This window comes from Anabrus simplex, chromosome 7, assembly GCF_040414725.1.
Source record: "Anabrus simplex isolate iqAnaSimp1 chromosome 7, ASM4041472v1, whole genome shotgun sequence".
Taxonomy (NCBI): Eukaryota; Metazoa; Arthropoda; class Insecta; order Orthoptera; family Tettigoniidae; genus Anabrus; species Anabrus simplex.
Window position 1 is genome coordinate 70,690,088 of NC_090271.1, and position 21,963 is coordinate 70,712,050.

Consider the following 21,963-nt stretch of genomic DNA (forward strand, 5'->3'; position numbering starts at 1 on the left):
CTTTTTCTGTATGGTGTGCTGGAAGGAGACAACAAAAGCAAGGTTGAAATAGTATATAAAGTGGCAGAAGTAATACAAAGCAAAATGAAGATAAATTTTAGCAAGGTGGACATAGACGATGCATATAGAGTGGAGAAAGTGAAGGGTAGGAGGGCAATCAAGGTTAAACTAATATCAACCCAGATGGCAGAAATAGTGCTGAGAAATACCAGAAACTTAAAAGGGGAGAAAATTTGGGTGGGAAGGGACATGGACAACGGCGACATCAAGGAAAAAAACACTTTACACAGACACTAGGGAAAGCCAGATATCAAGGACTAAAGGCCTACATTAAAGGACAGCGTCTGATCGTCGGAGATGGTCGCTGGTGGTGCACGAGGTCACCATTGCAACTACAGGATATAGACATAAAACACCAACATCAGCAGAGTGTGATGGGTGAGGCAGGAACAGAAGTGAGCAAGGTAACGTTGAGGGAGGTCAGTGATGACGTAGGTGGGAGTGATACGGCAGAAGAAAGAGGAGTGAAGTCCACTTGGAGGTTGGATACTGGAGACGAGCAGTTAGCGGCACATGAGGAAGCAGAGGTCACTGCACTGGAAGACAGCCCTACCGAGCAACGTCCAGGGGACAGCAATGGGATAGAAGAAAGACGACGAGAGTCAATGGTGAAGGGTAAAAATTTAAGTATAAAAGATCTATGGGCAAAGAGAAATAAGTCACAGACTGATAAGGGGGGGAAAGAGAATGGTAAAACGCCTAAAATTCCGGAAGAGTATACGTTAGAGGTAGAAAAGGCTAGGATCAAAAGAAGTAAAACTTCAAATCTGTCCGAGAGTAATAAAAACAAAATAGGAAATAGGGATAATGTAAGTAAGAAGAAATAACTAGAATTGACGATAGGATTTGTAAATATAGAAGGAATATTAAGTAAATTAAGTAATAAGGTAGTAACAGAGATGGTTGAAACATCTGATAGATTTGAATTTCTAGAAACTTGGGTACCAGAAGGGAGAGATATAGTGTGGAAAGCATTCGTGGTTAGAAATGTAATGAAAAAGAAGAATGGGACCAGGGGTAGAAACTCTGCAGGAATATCACTGCTAATAAAAGAAAAAATTAATAACCAAATGGAAGAAATACTGAATGATATAGAAGATGTATTATGGATAAGGGTTAGACAGGAAGGGAGAGGACAGAAAGATATATGCATGGCGTTTTCAAATAATCCTCCGATAGGATCAACATATGCAAACAGGAATTTTTTTTAATATCTAAGAGGTGAAATAAATGTAATTAGAGGGAAGTTCGAAGAAGCAGGAATTAAAACGATGGGCGACTGGAATGAAAGAGTAGGAGACTTAACCCCAGTTTATAATAAGGAAGGAGGGGAGGTAATGAGAGAAATTAGAAGTAGTCAGGACAAAGAGATGAATATCTATGGGAATAAACTCTTGGAATTATGTGCCGCTGAAAACCTATTTATTTTAAATGGATGGTGGAGGGAGGATGAAAGAGGAGAGTTGTCATACATTACAACGCAGGTAGGGAGTACAATTGACCTGGTGGTGTGTTAAGGAGATATACTGGAGATGTTAAAGCAGATAGAAGTAAAGGATTGGATGGAGTCACGCCATTTCCCAATTTTTGTTACATTAAGGAGGCACAGGGGAGAAGAGAACATTAGTGGAAGGAGGGAAAAAGTAAAGAGTACTATATTTAGTTTATTTTCCCGGTTGAACCGTGTTGTTGTCTGTACCTCACGTACATCTGTACACGGTTCAACCTGGAAAATAAACTAAATAATTTTTCACACCGTGGAAGCTTCACCTCTAAGATAAAGAGTACTATAGTTCAAAAATACAAGTGGTGTGAAAACACCAAAAATGAAATAAATGCATATCTAAAAAGGGAAGAATTTCAAATTATTAAGAGGGTTATCGAAGTAGCACTAGATAGCAGGAATGTGGATTTAGCTGTAGAATTGTTACAGAAACCCTTTAAGAACATAGCCCAAGTGGAAAGGAAACATGAACAAAAGAGGTGGGAATGCAAGGAATGCAAAACCAAGAGAGTGGAAGTGATTAGAGCCCTGAAGGCCTGCAGGAAGATAGGGGATACAGAGATGAGGGAACAGTTTTGTAAAATGAGGAAGGGGTATAAAGAATTATGAGTAGAAAGAAAGAAACTTTGGCAGAAAGAGCAGGCACGGCTGATTAATATAGAATGTAAAAATAACCAGGGAGGTAAGGTACGGTGTAGAATTAACAGAATAATTAGAGGGGAGAGAGGTTATGTAAAACCTCAAATTAATAAGGAAGAGTGGGTTGATTATATCCAGAAATTATTAAGAGGAAAAAGAGGTATGGAAAATAATGAGAGGTGTGTGGATGTGGTGTGGGGTGTTGAGATAAGTATACCTTACTTAGATGAGATAACAGAATATGAAATATTAGAGGTGATGGGTCAAGCCAAATGTAGGAAATCAGGGGGGTTAAGTGGCTTATTGAACAAGGTTTGGAAAGAAGCAGTTAAAAGTAAACAAATGCAGGGAACTCTAAAAGGTATGTAATAAGATATTTGAGCCTGCAGAATTTCCGAAGGAATGGCAGAGGGGATAATCTGCACAGTTTATAAAAAGCATGGAGATAGAGGCAATCCTAGTAATTATAGAGGAATAACACTACTCAATTCCCTCAGTAAAGTATATACACGAATCTTAGCAAGTAGGCTGATGAAGTGGCAGAAGAGTTCAACATCCTCATGATATTCCAGAGTAGATTCCGAAAGGGGAGAAGCACAACTGATATCTTGATTGTTTAAACAATAATAGACAAATATTTAAAAAAGAAAGGAGATAAATTATATATTGTCGCAGTGGACTTTGAGAAGGCCTATGACACAGTTTGCAAGGGGACATTGTTTGAGAAGTTGGCCCGGTTAAGGGTGTCGAACAGGATAAGGGCGATTGAGGCTATATATGAAAGGGTATAATGCATTATTAGAGTAGATGATGGGAGTAGTATATGAATTAATAGAGTCAAATACAGGGTCGAAACAGGGGTGCAAGTTATCACAGATTCTCTTTTTGTTATTTATAAATGATTAGCTGATGTACCCGTGCTTCGCTACGGAATTCTACATTGTATATAGGATTCTAGGTCAGACAGGGTACACGTTGTGAGCAAGAATGTATTAAATTACATAGCTGTTAACGTTACCCTAGAAATGTGACGGAGAAGTCACTAAACCTCTTTTCTTATAAAGACTGGATTAGGGAATTTTCATTGAAACAGTAGGCCCACTTGCCTACTGTCAGTAACAATCAGGTTGGGGAGTTTTCATTATAATGGTAGACACTCCCCTCTCCACCAGCTTTTTTACATCCTCGGTTTTCCCAACTGAAATGAACATAGGTCATTACCAGGGAACGGATTTATATGTAAATACATATCTCTTTAGGAAGCTAAAATTAATTATATTTTGCATTATATTTACGAATCATGATGTGTGGAGTTGAAAAATGGAGTATTCATTTCCATATTTTTTCCATGTTTTGGAGTTTAGCACATGTTCCATATTCTTCATTAAAATCAATATAGTCCATATTTCGGCTAAATATTAAATTTTATTAAATTAGCAGTCCTCTTAATAATGGAGAGATAAACTAAAAATCTAAATTAGAAAAATTAATATTTTAATCATGCCTGTCCACGCCTGGGCTGATAAAATAAGCTGATAAGCAATGGGAAGAAAGAGAGAGGTTGAGCTCGGAAGTGGTGGAGATCAGCCGGTTAGTACCGTGACTATTTGAATCACACTTACAGCACTGACAAGCTGCATTGCATTACATAACATCGACTGTGTCTGTGCCATAATACTCCACAAGTGCTACAATCGCTTCAGATAACCCTCCTGGATACCTGGAAAACATAATTCTATTGGAAAAACTATTGGTGAGTGAAAAATGTACTCTTAACGGTTTGACGTGGTGCAGTGCTGAAAGTCTGGGGATGGCAGCCATAGGTCAGCCTCGGCGAAGGGACGGGAGCGGTGTTGTCAGACTGCCTGTAGATAATCAGCCACTGCTGTGCTTGGTACTTGCCCTAAGTGGGGACATCGAACTAAACCCGTGTCCACACTAGTGCACAATTTGCGGAATTAGTGGTAGGAGGAACCAATTATTTGTCCACTGTAATAATTGCTCGCTAAAAGGCCATAGAACCTGCGCAAAAGTCTCAGTGTCTGAATTCAGAAAAATAAAGAACGGTTCCCGTACATGGTTATGCTGGAAGTGTGAAATGCCGCCCTTATCAGACTCGTTCTTTACAGTTACCAGTGATATGCCCAGTAACTGAGTAAATAATTCTAAATGTACATATGTAAATAAAAATATATAACTTTTTACCTTCAATGAGCGCAGTATTATGTGACCTGGACAGTTACAAAATATCCACGCATCGCTTGAAAGCCTTGACCCGACCATCGTATGTGTCAATGAGACGTGGTTTTCCAGCAAAATTAATGACTCAGAAGTGTTCTCTGACTCGCTGATATTGTTCCGTAAGGACCGATCCCACCGCTCTGCAGGGGGAGTTCTAATTGCAGCCAAGCCAGAATATCATCCAACTTGAGTTTATCACCTAGAGACAGCAGCCGAAGCACCGTGGGTGGAAGTGATGTGCAACAAACACAAATTCCTTATTGAATCAATTTATCGCGCCCCTAAGTCGTCGCCGGAAATGAACGATGAACTAATCCTCTCTCTCGAGCGTGTGCAACATGTACAACAAAATTACGATGCCATTATATTGTCGGTGATTTCAACCTAGAAATTACGTGGTCCAGAAATGCTGCACCTGTTCCAAATAACCCCCTCGCCAATAAATTCCTTTCCGCTTTCTATGATTTATTCCTTCATCAATTAATGTTCAAAGCCACGCGTATCACACAAACAACACACTGAACCCTTGATCTTTTCCTAAGTAACATACCACAGTCCGTCCAATCTCTTAATACTATTCCTGGATTCTGTGCTCATCAGGCAATTCTCGCAACACTGACCCATATAAAACCATCCCCCAAACTCCATACCAGAACAGTTTATAATTTTTCCCGAACAAACTGGAACGATCTATCCACTTTACTATCCAACCGCCTCCCTGTTCTCACCTCAGATTTCACCGGCAGTACTGACATAAACAAGATATGGAACGACTGGAAGAAAATTTTCGTTCAATGCGTAGAAGAAACCACACCAACAGTAAATATAACCAGCAGACAGAAATCTCCATGGATTACCAAGGAGATAGTGCGAGAAATTCGAAGAAGGGACCACATGTACCAGAAAGAAATCCAACCGATTGTGAGTGGGAGAAATACAGGCTGGCTAGGAACAAGGCTAAACAATCTATCAGAGATTCCTACGATTCTTACATCCACAGTCTCAACACCAACTACAAGGAACTCTGGGCTTTTCTAAGAAGTAAAGGTTGCAATGGAGCTCCATCTGTATTTAAACATAACGGTATAGCAGTCTCCACACCGCAAGAAATCGCAGACACCTTCAACAGGAAATTTAAAAGTAACTTCTCCGTCCCTACTGAGGAAGAGAACATGCTATATTCAAGGACAACATCTACCCCTCTCTTCCCTCTAACCAACCTGTATTTATCAACGAATGAAGTAAAGGAGAGCCTTCTGAAAACAAGACCTCATGCCGCGACCGGACCGGACCGAGTGCCAGCAAGAATTCTCTTTGCGCTCTCTTCAACTATTCCATTAATACCAGGTCTGTACCTGTGGAGTGGAAAGAAGCCAACGTAGTGCTAGTTTTCAAAGATGGAGATACGGAAACCATAGATGATTACCGCCCAGTTTCTATAACATCAGGGGTCTGTAAATGTATGGAACGTCTAGTTGCTAAATGTATGTTGATTTTCTCAAGGAGAGAAACCTGCTGAACTCAAACCAGCACGGCTTCATTCCGGTAAAATTCTGCACAACACTTTTAACAAAAGTAATTTTGGAACAGACTGATGTCTCACAAATAGACTGTGTGACTCTGGACTGGAGCAAAGCTTTTGACCAGGTGTCACATCAAAGACTTCTGTTAAAACTTGGCAACTACGGCATTCAGGGTAAAGTGCTGTCATGGTTGAGGTCATTTCTGGTTGGTCGAACGCAATGTGTTGTGTACGGAGGAGCCAAATCAGACCAAACCACAATTACTTCTGGAGTAATTCACGGCAGTGTGATAGGGCCCCTCCTGTACACGATTTATGCTCTCGACTTGCCGGATTGTGTAAATTCGACCATGGCACAGTATGCCGATGACACAGTCATTTACAGAGCCATGAAAAACAGTGATGATATCGTAAAATTCCAATCGGATCTGGATAGTATAGCTCTGTGGTGCGAGGTAAATAGAATGTATATAAATATTAAGAAGTGTAAATATATAAGACTAAGCAGAGCTAAACAAGCACTCCAGAACCAACCTACTCTATGCGGAGTCCAACTGCCGACTTCTAACTCCCTACGAACGGCTTATATTTCCATAGTGCAGCCCATACTATTATATGGCCTTCCTTCCTGGCATCCAACGACAACGGAAAATATGAGGAATCTAGAGGGTATCCAGCGACGAGCAGAATGTTTAATTAACAAACACATCCCCTTAAACACAGCCAGGTCATTGCCACCAGTGAACTCATTACGTACACAAATAGATGTAGCCTTCCTTAGGAAATCCCTGACAGATAACACACAGCTCTGCCCTTTCCACCGCCTGCAGCTCAATTACCGCTCTGTTAAAAGAGGCCAAGGAGTTACTCTTCCTCCGCGAAGTAAAGGAAGTGTAGGTACAATTTAAGGAAAAAAATAAATAAATAAATAAATAAATAAATAAATAAATAAATAAATAAATAAATAAATAAATAAATAAATAAATAAATAAATAAATAAATAAATAAATAAATAAATAAATAAATAAATAAATAAATAAATAAATAAATAAATAAATAAATAATTAATACTACTAATAATATATAATTCCATATTTCAATAAAAATAATTAATTATATATGTACATATTTCAATAATTATTAGAACATATAAATCCGTTCCCTGGTCATTACAATGACATCAGTAGGAATGGCGCGATTAAAAGCAATGCTATCATGTGAAATACTCCATCAAATGAAAACCCACACATTTTCTTACTTTTAACGAACAGTACTATGCTGCCGATCGAACAGTCCAAAGTTCCAGAGCTGGAATGACCAAGCCGCAGACAGCCGTGATCTGTGAACACTTGTCTTTTTTCGGGAGGGGGGATCGAATAGTGGAGAGTCCCAGGGCAAAAACTATGCCCTTTCACTAATCTGTTTCCTAGGAGTACCCGATGAGTCGGAAAATCCCAATTCACTACACTGGCAGCGGAAAAATCTATCTGACTTGGAGGCAATTTTTTTCCAGCAAGCCAGAGGAGAAACCCCCCTCTTCGCTGCTAATTTGGAATAAAATGAATGTAGAATTTAATAAAAGTGAAGAGGAAGAAGCTTTTCTCAAGAAACGGCTCTTTTCAGGGTTGACTTTTGAGTTATTTAGTGAATGGTGCTATATTTTGGAATAGGCTTAAATTGTAATTCTAGACCAGGTCATACTACTACTACTACTACTACTACTACTACTACGACGTGAGTCTCTGCCGTAAGAGTGCATACAGTTCATTCAAAACATTGCATCAGAGTAGGATTCGAACAGCTGGAATACTATGATGAACCAGTGTGTTACGTACCTGCAGTATCAGAAAATGTATGAACCAGAGGAATGGCATGCTAAAGGAGAAAGTTTTCTAATTCCCCATCTATTTCCTGCCAATATTTAGTCAGGCGGTTATACTCAGTATGCAGCAATAATCCCATCTATCGGAGTTGAGTAGCAACATGAGACAAAGAACATCGCAACAAACAATGGTCAATGCAATGCTGTTGTTGATCAGTGTTATGCGCTTTCGATATTGTAGGCCTTCACATTTATTTTTCCTTCGACTCTGAAATACCACTCTTATCATAGTTGATACGGTAAAACTGAATAAAACGTAAATGATCGGAAATTGTATTCTCTATAACTTTTGTTATGCAGTACTTTTCGATAGCACCAATAACATAGGTACCGATATTTAAAAATGAAATTTTAGGCGCCTTCCACTAAACTACCATTTCATCTAGGGTGATTAAAATTATTTTTAGCATAGACTGTAGTTTCTTATTCTCCGACTCTATATACCGATTTTCATTAAATTCTGTTAAACCATTTTCTTGTGGCTCGGCAGTGATATGGGCTTAGCAAGAAAAATACAAATTCACTAATATCTGTGTTATCAGAGCTGGTACAGTAAAAATAAGACAATAATTGATCGGTATGGGTCTGCTTCTGCATCCTTTATCATTTTTTTCGTCCTCCCGTTCTCTATGCTACTTTTTAATTCTGCCTTTACGTGTTCTTGTACTTCCTTCTGACTGCCTGGTATTTTATCAGATCATCTTTGTCCATGGTTTAGCCTGCCTGGTGGCCATGATTGTTAAGGCATTGAAGTTTAAACGGTTTGACACAGTTGTTAGCCAGTTCGAGTCCTGTTGGTTGAAAAAATGTTCAGCATAAGAATGTTGGCTGGTAGGGTAGGGGAGGTGGTGGTACACAATTTTTAACCACTAGATTGCATGCTAAAAGCTTGGCTTAAATTACAAATCTCTCTGCAGTGCTCACATGGAGCACACATGGTGATTCCTCCATTGGATGGGGATGTTAAGCCTTGAACAGAAACCTTGGTACTATTCAACAGGGGTAAGATATGTACCAGCACCGGGATTCACCCTCTCCCTTCCTATCATATATCACATCATTCATTTCATCTCATTAACTCCTCTGATGAGACTGACATCAAGAAGGGCATCCGGTCATAAAAACCACCACGGCAGTTTCATCTCACCTCACACCCACACTGTAGAGAAACGGGACAAGGGTTGGACAAACCTCGTTCATGGTTTGCCTTATTTGCTGCAGACATAACAGTGTTTCTTTCCTCTGCTCATAATGACGTGTGTGGGTGAGTCTGCTAATTGGCATTGCCTCCTCCCATTACCGGTTTGGCTGAATTGAGTGATTTTGACGTATATTCTAAATGTTTATTTCTTTTGACATTTGTTAGGATTTTGTGGTTTTGAAAGTTATTTTTTTTAAATATGATTACCTTTTATATTCATTTTACATCACACCAACATGTCTCTTTGTTTTTCAATTTGCTTTACGTCGCACCAACACAGATAAGTCTTATGGCAAAGAAAACAAAAAAAAAACAAGGAAATGAAATAGCGTACGGCTTTTAATGCCAGGGGTGTTCATGAACATGTTCGGCTTGCCAGGTGCAACTCTTTTGATTTGACCCCAGCCTCCAGAAATTAACCAATGATGGTTAAAATTCCCAACCCTGCTGGGAATCAAACTCAGGACCCCTGTGGGGTTCAAACCCCCTAACCACATCACCAACTCGCCCAGTACAGACATGTCTCGTAGCGGCGATGGGATACGACAATTCTAGGATTAGCAAAGAAGAGACTGTGGCCTTCATCTAGGTACAGCCCCAGAATTTGCCTGGTGTGAAAATGGGAAACCACAGAAAACCATGTTGAGGGCTGCGAACAATGGGGTTGAAATTCACCTTCTTCCTAATGCAAGCTATCAACTACATGACCCAAACCATGTAGCCACCTTATTTGGTATAGTTAATTTTGATGACTGCTTTTTACTGCCTTTCCAAGTCGTGTGCAATGAAGGAATTTTGAATGCTATTTGTTGTTTTATTTTAGTGGGGCCTGGTGTTACAAAAACAGTTTCTTGCATTGTACACAGTTCAAAAACATTAGGGGAACATTTTTTGTAACGTCTGGTATGTGAATGTTAATTTGGTAGATGGGGTTCCAATGGTCGTACAGCATACCTTGAGACCTTAGCTACTCAGGGTATCAAGAAGTTAATATAAAGAACCACCTAATCAATACTTTTTATTTTTTGCTTCAGGCAAAATTGAATATATATTAACACTTACATGTTTCGACCACTTAGTGGTCATCTTCAGCTGTATAAAGAAAAAACTAAGATGAAAAAACGTTAGGATAATAAGCACAAGTGATACTCTTAGGTTATAATGAAAAAATTGCTGTGTTGACTGTTTGGTAAAAGTTCTTTGGTGACCCCTTTGTTATAAAATGGCGGTCACCTGATCAGGACATCTTGCCCTTCTCTCCAGAGTATTGCACGAACTGTCAGACTGTGTCACACCGCTACTACACTAGATCGCGCTCAATGACAGACCTTCTGGACAGCACAGAATAAAAATCCTTTCCAAATAAGAACGACAGGCAAGATGTCCTGATCAGGTGACCACCATTTTATAACAAAGGAGTCACCAAAGAACTTTTACCGAACAGTCAACACAGCAAGTTTTTCATTATAACCTAAGAGTATCACTTGTGCTTATTATCCTAATGTTTTTTCATCTTAGTTTTTTCTTTATACAGCTGAAGATTACCACCAAGTGGTCGAAACATGTTCTGTAAGTGTTAATATATATTCAATTTTGCCTGAGGCAAAAAATAACCCTTTCAGACCTGAAAGAAAACTGGAGGCGTGAATTTTTGTTTGTATGTCAAAAACTGACTAAAATGCTCCTCAATACACATATTGATAGTTTATTTTACAAAATAAAAACTAACATCCGAAAAAAAGGACCCACACAATTGTGCGTATCAAAATTCAAAACCTCGTATCACATACGATGATGTATCTTCAAAATTTACGTTCACTAACCAATGTACACACTTCATTGAATATATTCCGGTATTCAGTAAAGCTTCTAGATTAATATAAACGCAATTAATAAATACTTACTTTTGGCACTACTGCTTCTCGCCATCTCGCCGATCAACTGTGCTTTTTAAACTCTTCTTCCTTCGCCCTGGCGGTCAAGCGCATACTAAAAATAATTGAAATAGACGCCACGTGTCCCGCACAATCACTGCAGTCCGGTCTAGCGCCGAAAAAACATCAAATACGGTCAGGGATAAACAAAATACGAACCCGCACAATTGTGCGTACTCGGTCTGAAAGGGATAAAAGTATCGATTAGGTGGTTCTTCATATTAACTTCTTGATTATACTCATCGATACGGTCATGAAATGAACAACTTGTAATACTCAGGGTATGTGAAATGTAGCAAAGGCTTTTCAGTCTGTCAAACACATAGCAAATACAATGTAAATTAAAACACTAAAAGCATATCTGTAAAACACACACTAACATACAAAGAATGACATGTTTCGTTCTACAAGAACATCCTCAGATTCTATCAAATCACTTAAAATAAGCTTATATATGTACAGTATTGTTTACGTAGCGTAAACTTGTCAATGATAGAGAGATGAGTGATAACATGAAACAGTAATGACAAAAAATAAATTATATACAATTATAATATAGTGAAAAACTTACGTATTTATCTAGACTGCCGATGTTAAGTCTGTTGTCACCAAACACTATTTCAGGACTGTGGTCATGGAAAGTTTGTGGTGAGCCACGCTGTGCGTGGGGAGGGGAGGGCAGGACAGGACAGGGAGGGGCCTAGTAGATCGATGTGGATCTCTCCTATTGGATGATAAAATCGGGTAGACTATAGAGTGGAGAGGGGGGGGAGAGATGCAGGGCGGAGCGGCTGGAGCGCTGTGGAACTTTCCATCAACATTGGAGGGGGGGGGGAGATGTTATTGACCTATTTCATGTTAATTGTACCTGTATGTAATATGGATGAATGTAATTATTATAATTTTTATTATTTATAATAGGTGAATGAAGTACGGAACGGTATTATTATTATTATTATTATTATGAAAAAAGCAATTCACCTTCCGTTAACATTGGAGAGGGGAGAGAGGTTATTGACCTTTTCCATGCGAATGTACCTTTATGTAATATGGATGAATGCAAATTAAAAATTTTAGTTGAATAAAGTAAGGGACGTTATTATTATTATTATTATTATTACTATTATTATTTACGATAGAAGCAATTTAAGGAGTAGGTGTTGTCAGATATTATGCGAGTAGAGCAAATAGGGGGGAAATTATTTAAATGTGTATTATTATTATGATTATTATTATTATTATTTACGATAGAAGCAAATTAAGGAGTAGGTGTTGTTAGATATTATGTGAGTAGAGCGAATAGGGGGGAATTATTTAAATGTGTATGCTCATTCAGGTTATTGGCATTAGTATTTTTTGCGACGTAAATTTCTATTGCTTCTTTTATATTCAAAGATTTACTTTTATTTTCGAAGTGTAAAATTTTTAGATCAGTGTTGATGTCTGTGAAATGGTGTGAACAGTCGTAGATGTGCTCCCCGAAGGCTGAATGCCGATTATATCTGATCGCGTTTTTGTGTTCTTTGTATCTTGTATGGAAATTACGTTTTGTTTGACCTATGTATGTGGCGTTGCAGTTAGGTTCTTGGCATTTGAGTTCATACACTCCTGACTTTGCCAAGAACCTAACTGCAACGCCACATACATAGGTCAAACAAAACGTAATTTCCATACAAGATACAAAGAACACAAAAACGCGATCAGATATAATCGGCATTCAGCCTTCGGGGAGCACATCTACGACTGTTCACACCATTTCACAGACATCAACACTGATCTAAAAATTTTACACTTCGAAAATAAAAGTAAATCTTTGAATATAAAAGAAGCAATAGAAATTTACGTCGCAAAAAATACTAATGCCAATAACCTGAATGAGCATACACATTTAAATAATTCCCCCCTATTCGCTCTACTCACATAATATCTAACAACACCTACTCCTTAATTTGCTTCTATCGTAAATAATAATAATAATAATCATAATAATAATACACATTTAAATAATTTCCCCCCTATTTGCTCTACTCGCATAATATCTGACAACACCTACTCCTTAAATTGCTTCTATCGTAAATAATAATAGTAATAATAATAATAATAATAATAACGTCCCTTACTTTATTCAACTAAAATTTTTAATTTGCATTCATCCATATTACATAAAGGTACATTCGCATGGAAAAGGTCAATAACCTCTCTCCCCTCTCCAATGTTAACGGAAGGTGAATTGCTTTTTTCATAATAATAATAATAATAATAATACCGTTCCGTACTTCATTCACCTATTATAAATAATAAAAATTATAATAATTACATTCATCCATATTACATACAGGTACAATTAACATGAAATAGGTCAATAACATCTCCCCCCCCCCCTCCAATGTTGATGGAAAGTTCCACAGCGCTCCAGCCGCTCCGCCCTGCATCTCTCCCCCCCCCCTCTCCACTCTATAGTCTACCCGATTTTATCATCCAATAGGAGAGATCCACATCGATCTACTAGGCCCCTCCCTGTCCTGTCCTGCCCTCCCCTCCCCACGCACAGCGTGGCTCACCACAAACTTTCCATGACCACAGTCCTGAAATAGTGTTTGGTGACAACAGACTTAACATCGGCAGTCTAGATAAATACGTAAGTTTTTCACTATATTATAATTGTATATAATTTATTTTTTGTCATTACTGTTTCATGTTATCACTCATCTCTCTATCATTGACAAGTTTACGCTACGTAAACAATACTGTACATATATAAGCTTTTTTTAAGTGATTTGATAGAATCTGAGGATGTTCTTGTAGAACGAAACATGTCATTCTTTGTATGTTAGTGTGTGTTTTACAGATATGCTTTTAGTGTTTTAATTTACATTGTATTTGCTATGTGTTTGACAGACTGAAAAGCCTTTGCTACATTTAACTAAGTCAACACTGGAAAACATGGCTTCATTTTTAACAAATACTCAGGGTATGTCAAATCAAAGTTATACTCCACCTGTAGGCGTAGCCATGCATTAAACTGTCAGGTGTCCCCTCAAAACAAAGTGAACAGGGGTGCATCCATGTGTCGTTGTGAGGTACACAGACTACTGTGGTCATTTGAACACGTATGTAAACCAGCACATCTCATAAGACATCTTAACAAGGTTTAAGTCGCAATGGCCGTCACTTTGATCTAGGAAGTATGGACATTTTGTCGTGTTGCTGTGGATCTCCGTGTCTCTCCATCAGTTATTTGCCACTTGTGGAATCGCTACAATGAGACAGGCCAGTTCACAAGGAGGGTTGGACAAGGTCGTGGACACATGACAACCCCACAGGATGACGTATCTGACCATCTGTGCATTGCGGCGTCGTTCAGCAACTGCCAGAGAACTGTAACAAGACCTCAGGAGGGTCACTGGAGTCACTGTGTCTGACCAGACAGTAAGGAACAGGTTAAGAGAAATGTCCTTACAACCCAGACGTCCTGTTTGAGTGCCCCGTTTAACTCAGCAACATCGCGCAGCTCGCCTTCTGTTGCCCATACCCACATCAACTGGCAACTTCGCCAATGGAGACCTGTGTTGTTCACAGACGAGTCCAAATTTCCACTGACACAGCGTGATGAACGTTAACATGTATGGAGATGCCGTGGTGAGCAGTACATGCCAAATGTTGTCCAGGAAGGTGACTGATTCGGACAGGGTTCTGTGATGTGTGGGGTGGCATCAGTATTGATGGCTGCACGGATCTTGTCATCGTCCATGATAGTCTTACCACTGCAGGGTACATCGAGCAGATACTGCTACAGCATATGTTGGTTGCTGGATACCGTGTTGGCCCCGAATTTGTACTCGTGCACGACAATGCCAGGGCTCGTGTAGTGCACATCACCAGACCTGTCTTGCGAAAACTGGACATTCAAGAGAAGGAATGACCTGATACTGCAACATGACCTCCATCTAACTATACGGAGCATGCTACATAGGTGCCAAGCTGTAATAAATGCTCGTGGAGAACATACACCACACTGAAGCTCTCCAACTGCGATAAAAATCCACCCTGGAGGACTGGTATCACTGTTTTTGCCCCTATTTGGACATTTCTATTTGTGTTCTGAAAATGAACGTAAATCCATCGATGTTCTTTTGTATACTTCAATGGTAAAGAATAAAGTTTTAGTTGGTAATATACCTGGGGGGTGAGGAATTGTTTTGTGGAGCATGGCAAACATTCAAAAACATGTTCCTCTAATTTTCTGAACTGTGTATTTCCTATGGTTGGAGAGTAAAAGGAAATAGATAAAGAATCATCATACATACACAGATGCAGTGAAACTCTGGATTCAAACTCCCACAAAAAATCATGATTACTTTCCTCTATGATATCATTCAGGTATATTTAGGGTGTGGGAAGGTAGGGTTTGGATCTTGGGACTACCTTCCCAAAGACAGTCGCTCTCCGCTTTTCTCTGACCCTGGAATATCGCCCTGTGTTGGCAGCCCTGATATCATAAATTTTAAAGCCCTGATATCACTCCATGCCATAGGAAGGAGGAGTGAGGCCGTGCAAGACATCAATGTTGTTATTGTGGCAATTATCTAATATCTCCTATAGAGCTATAAAAAAGTAGTGAGATTGGTTGCTGGTACAAACTGGTGGGAACAATGGCAGGAGGGTAATCAGGAGCCAGCAAAGGCTGTTACGATGAACTCTGAGGGTGAAGTAGTATAAGCCGGCTTTGGTGGTGGCGTCATGTGAGGTAAATGGAGGAGGATAGGTTTCCTAGGAGAATAATGGACTCAAATCATAGAGGGCAACCAAGATGAGGGTGGTTAGATGGCAGGGGTGCAGAAATCCCAGGCGCCAAGTCGCCGCGACTACTGCTTTTGCTACTGGCGCCCAAGTTTCGGCCCCCCGCAAAAGTATGTTTTCAGTTTTTTCATACTTTCTTCTACTACCCGTCAATATGCAACAAAAGCCCCGTGACATATGACATCACTGGACAAGCTAAAACCATGCCATGGTCTTCTCGAAAATAAATTTTTGCAAGAACAAAGAGAATTTTTTTTCCCTCTCTGTACATGTACGAATATCAAAAGAACGTGAGACATTGCACTACCAATAGTGGATAGTTGACACACATAACACAGTTGGCCATTATCTGTTACAGCAGCAAATCCCTTGCAAGAATTAAGAATAAATACTTCATACTCACATGTGGTCAAAAGTACAATGAATCTATGGAACTGTGGTTAGGCCTATATGTTAGTGGTTGTACTATCTGCGCACTTTTTGGTGATAGATTTACACCCTAGTGCTGAAGTGGTTGACTTCGGTTATCTTCAAGATTCGTATAGGCAACCTTTGAAACACAAACTAAGAATTGCTTATCATCGCTGTGCGACATCTGGCGTATACTTTAAGTACACGTACTGTTGTTATTTACACAGCAAAGCCAAACTATAGAATTCATGCTAGGAACATGTTTCGCAACGGGAAATGTTATATAGTATTATATATTGTGTGTGTGACACAGTTGTTTGCTTAAAATAATAAAGGTTTATAAAATTCATATCGATTGATCATATTATCGATTCAATTCAGATTTCATTTCCATTCAGTTGGCAGTATTAACAGAACCCTTCTTACTTCTCCAACGAGTACAAAAATCTATCACTAAAAAGTGCGCATACTATACATGGGTCCTTTGTTATTATTCATGTTTTAATAAATGCAGGGGCTTGGCTTGTAAATCATAAACTGTGTGTTTATGTGGGTGTTTAATATTGTTCTAGCCTTTGAAAATGAGACAATAATAAACCAGAGTGTGATGACTAATCAAACCAGGCTAATTTGACACAATTCTTCAAAACTCCTATACATCTATATATATAAAATAAGAGTTTTGTCTGTACATTGCTCAGAATTTGAAAAGAATGGTATTTCTGTATCGATCATGTCCACAGTAATAAGAAAATGCAGTTTTTACTTTTCCGTAATTTCTGTCTGTCTGTATGTATGTACAAGCATCACGAGAAAACGGCTGAAGAGAATTTAATAAAAATCGGTATGTAGAGTCGGGGGATCTAAATCTACCCACAAAAGCAGAAGATGATTCTTCATCACCATCATCTTTTACTTTAATGTTTAGGTAGTTGCAAAGATGGGGAAAACCCTTAACACATCATGTTATTCATCCTGAGATGTAAAGGAACTCCAATACAAACACACAGTTAAATACTATTTTGCAAGATTCTTATCTGTCTATACCAAATACTTTTGTTTTCTGATCATAGGAGTCTAATGACTATATCGATGCTACTTGATGATGAAAAAAAAAGTGAACATCTGCTGTCGAACTAGCACAAAAGCATTATGTTCTATATTGCATGCACTGACTGGAATCTGAACTGTATCTGTCTTAATGTGACCCTAACAGCAATGTGGAAGTACTGCACCATCCCATATACAGGATCGTGCAGAGTTACTTCTAGCTCTAGGTACCAATTTCAAATCCCAGTCAAATTATTATCACTTCTATGCATGCAACAAACTAGACATATAAACTGCCAAAGAATACAAATAATTATTAATGTTTTAAGTACCTCTAAGGATATGTATTAAAATCTCAAAATCTGAAATGTCTGTTTCAAATCGAATCTTGCATTTCTTTCCTTCTTGCTCTTAGTTGACAAAACAACTCATCGACCAGTTTTGAACATTTTGCTTTCTTAGACGCATTCTGTCCTCAGCATAGCAAATATATTATTTGATGATTATTAGTTTACCAACTGGTTAACCGAAATCGAAATATATCCACTTAAAGAGGGGTCAAATCCATGTTATATATGTGATATATATTAACCAGTATGTAGGTATGATATGAAGTTCAAATACAGGCCTTTGGTCTCGTAGAATAACCCATATCTTAAGGGCATGTGATTCAGACATTCTGTACACAGTGAACAATGATTCTCACTTGCCTTGCACTTTGTGGTTGACTGGGCCATTTTTCAATGTTGGAAGTGGTAGATAAAAATAAATGATCTCCTGGACGTAGAGCGAATATCTGTACGATGGTCATAACCTCCTGTCAACAGCTGGGCCTACGTAATTAGGCTCATTTGTACTGCAATAAAAAAATATTACCATAATATTTAGTTAATTAAGGGGACACTGACATACATATATGGAAAATTTTCTAAAATATATCAGAGTTCATATTATATAACTGAAGGATAGTATCACAAAGAATTAATAATGGGTAGAAAATTGCCTATTTCTTTTGGAAAAGTGGTACCAGTGACGTCTTGACACTTCATGTTGCCTCTCCGGCAGAAACTTCGATGGCCCGCCAAGAGTTTGCCCCTTCATGTATCACAAAACCTTACCTTGCTCCATTACACAGCAAGAGGAAATGTCTTTCGACGAGCACATATTTAAGTTATTCAACGTGGACATATTATCAATACCACTAAAATGACATATATCACGAACACACGCGCCATCTATCTAAGCTTGCGATGGTTATAAAACAGCAAGGAACGATTGTATGATTTCTGTATAGCCAATACACACATAATGAATTGGAGTGGTATTCGGTGCCTGAACTCACGATTTACTATCTTACAAGAAATTGCAATAAGTTTTCATCATTCTACTATGTACTTTAATTTTACGTACGAAGCTCACTAAGTTATCAAAAATACCACCCATCTTCGATGACATTTATTGCCATATACTTCCATTCCATCCCACTGTGCCACACAGTTGGACTGCCTGGTGGCATTCCTGAAAAACTTCGGCACACTGTCTGTTAGAATTTCTCACCGTCAATAGAATGCGTTACTAGCCGAGTTTTAGCCGAATAGGAAGCAGCCATTTTGGTTGGAAGTCTGTATAGTTTGATGAGTATTTGTGGATTTTGTGGGTTTCTTCGATGTAAATAGTGATTATTTGTAAATATTACACCTTCAGGTAAGCTGTGAATCTTCTATATATTTTCACTGAGATTTCTTTTCTCTGTTACGTAAATTTGAATCCAGTAGTAAATTAAGCATTGTTTTCTTGATCCCTTATTGCTCGACGATACCAGTCGGCAGGCAATGAGGCAGGAGCAGAAATCCTGACAGTCCGTGATGGTACCTACCCCTTGTATGATAGTGCTTTCACTTTAATAATTAGGAAAGAATACGAAATTAACGTATTTTAAAATATTCAGTCAGGAGATAATGGCTAAATGTGGAAAATAGTATCTCAAATGGCTATATTATTGATCAAAACATGCATCCTATCCCGTTCATTCTCTTCGAAAATGCAGATTGTCATTGAAATCTCGCATAAGAATTTTGGGACTATGTAGAAATGTAAACTTTTGGGCTTTGTGATGACCTCAGGCCTTTCCAATCCAACAAATTCATGACACCAATGCTCATTCATGAGCATCTCAGTACTTTACTGAATCGGTATATTTTATCTGAATTTCTACCTCTTGTCCTAGAAAAATACATCTACCGGTAACAAGTGTTGTATCTGTAGCAAATCTACCCCAACCATATTTCATTTCTCTCTTTAACGGTTGAAATATTCTTTATATTTGACTGAATAAACCATCCAGTTAAGTTCTGTTTCATGGTTAGAAGGAAGCAAATCTGAAATTGGTTTACTGTTCGCCTGAATGACACCTCTTTAGTAGCAGCAACAAGTCTTGTTATTAACATTGATGCATGAGATCAGTTCATGGCCCAGACAAACTCTAACCTAATTTCAGGTAGGCCTACAACTTGGTTTCCTTCACGAGGCTTAGCGATTCTTTAATTTTCACGCCCTTCGTGGTTCATCCCTTTCTGTTATCGATACCTTCATTGGGCCTCTTCCTTTATGCCTTCCTGATTAGTGTCGGTACAGGTTGGTTGGCCAGTTGTACTTCCTCTTTAAATAAATAGTACCTAACCTGTCACTAATATGGTCTGGTGAATTCGGATATAACCTATCACTAATAGTGACTTATCAAGCGTTCTTTGTAGAGCCTAGTCTCTCTTCTAAAGATTTATTACTAACCGTAATTTTCATCCAGACTTCGGTGTGTAGTAGTAATGTGCTGTGTATTGAATATAGTGACAGCCGTAATCAGCATACTACAATAATGTACGGAAAAGGAGAACGATGAAGAGCTGAGAGTTGCATCGAGGCTCTTCCAACAGCAATAAATCTTCTACCTGTTATGGTTTATGGCAGAGGTGGGCAATGAGAAAGTAGTCCTCCCAGATCTAACAGCATGAAAACAGGAAGAACTGAGAGCAACTGACTTTGGATACTGTATTATCCGCGCACTTTTTAGTGATAGATTTTTGTACTCGTTGGAGAAGTAAGAAGGGTTCCGTCAATACTGCCAACTGAATGGAAATGAAATCTGAATTGAATCGATAATATGATCGATCGATATGAATTTTATAAACCTTTATTATTTTAAGCAAACAACTGTGTCACACACACAATATTTAATACTATATAACATTTCCCGTTGCGAAACTTGTTCCTAGCATGAATTCTATGGTTTGACTTTTCTGTGTAAACAACAACAGTACGAGTACTTAAAGTGTACGCCAGATGGCGCACAGCGATGATAAGCGATTCTTAGTTTGTGTTTCAAAGGTTGCCAATACGAATCTCGAAGATAACCAAAGTCGACCGCTTCAGCACTAGGGTGTAAATCTATCACTAAAAAGTGCGCGGATAATAGTTTGTGCTGTAAAAACTAGTTGGCAATATGCCATGTTAAGGAGCAAGCAAAACCACAGCATTCTACCTGAGTACACTGTGTTATGTTTACTCAGTACAATCATACAGTTAATTTGTTTTTCATTGTTTATGCTGTATTCGTAAACAAGCTTTTATGTTGATCTACAGTTTTTCTACGAGTACAGGCAGAAGTCAGAGGATTATTTAGTTATCACATGTCAAAATAATTCATTTTGTTTCCTACTCATAACCTAATGAAATGAATATAATTAAATGTATTGTTTACTTAACACAAGGCTTTTGTATACAGAATAACTCATTTTGTTTCCTTGCCATAATTTAATACACTGAATTGAACAAGACAATAGGCACAATAAAAGTTTAAATTTGTATAGATATACACCCCTTCATTAGTTATAACTGAGAGCCGTGCAAGTAGCTGCTAGGCTGTACTTGCTCTCAGAGCGTATAGGCCTACTCTGCTTCTTTACCTGCCTGAGGTGGAGTGCATTGAGCCGAATTGTGCCTGCATTTGGTTTTATGGTGTGGGTTTGTGTAGTCACGTCCTAGTTCGTGAACCATTGGCAATGGCTGAAAGGCCTAATAAGTGGTCCTGAGTGTCAGAATTCCAGTTGCTATGGAATGTGCTGGGGCATCTCTGACATGGAGTATTGCCCTCCTTATGCTCAGGCGACTATGCCTAGATACAATCCACTGGAAGGAGATTGCATCTGGATGCGTTGGAAGTTAATGATTCCGGAATAATGAGAGGTAACAAGGAATAGGTAGGAGGTTATGAAGTGTTAATATGTGTTCAACGGGTAAATTTGGAGTGTGGGCCAGGATTGTTAATCAAAAATACCAAAGCTTGTGGGATCTGGGGAATTTGTCACAATTTTTTCACCACCAGTACAATTAGTCGCAGTTATTATTCACCACAAGTAAAGCTGGTCATGGTTATGTGAACAAATTGTATCCATGGAATTTCATTGTAATTTTTGTCCTAAATGGAGGATAGTTTCTTTCGCGCAAATCAACAGTGAAGTTTTTGTTAAATTAATAAATAACATTACTAGAGAAATATTAGAACATACCTTACTCTTACTCAGGAAATCGGTCATATGTCACTTAGCCATGTCTAAAGGAAGATATCAATGCAGAGATCCATTAATATGTATAGCTCATTTTCAGAAAGCAAGTTGTAATGTTGGGGTTTGGACTGGCACCCCTCATTCAGTGAGGTTCCTAGTT

General features: G+C 38.5%; 2 protein-coding genes across 5 annotated transcripts in view; one reads left to right on the top strand and one right to left on the bottom strand.

Moving 5' to 3' along the window:
- The window catches only part of LOC136877256 (uncharacterized), a 158,786-nt gene extending 140,041 nt beyond the window's left edge, over nt 1-18,745 (bottom strand). The window contains exons 1-2 of one of the 3 annotated variants that reach the window (XM_067151126.1): nt 18,363-18,745; nt 17,955-18,100 (exon numbers count right to left, since the gene is read on the bottom strand). In XM_067151126.1, coding sequence (XP_067007227.1) covers nt 17,955-17,981 — 27 coding nt within the window. In that variant the 5' untranslated portion in view covers nt 17,982-18,100; nt 18,363-18,745. Of the gene's footprint in view, nt 1-17,954; nt 18,101-18,247 lie in introns of all 3 variants that reach the window. The other 2 variants (XM_067151127.1, XM_067151125.1) reach the window with 2 other exon arrangements.
- Nucleotides 18,746-18,823: 78 nt separating this feature from the next.
- The window catches only part of LOC136877254 (RNA-binding protein 25), a 305,057-nt gene continuing 301,917 nt past the window's right edge, over nt 18,824-21,963 (top strand). For both annotated transcript variants that reach the window (XM_067151122.2, XM_067151123.2), the window contains exon 1: nt 18,824-18,948. The gene's annotated coding sequence lies outside the window, so the exon portion shown is untranslated. The remainder of the gene's footprint in view (nt 18,949-21,963) is intronic.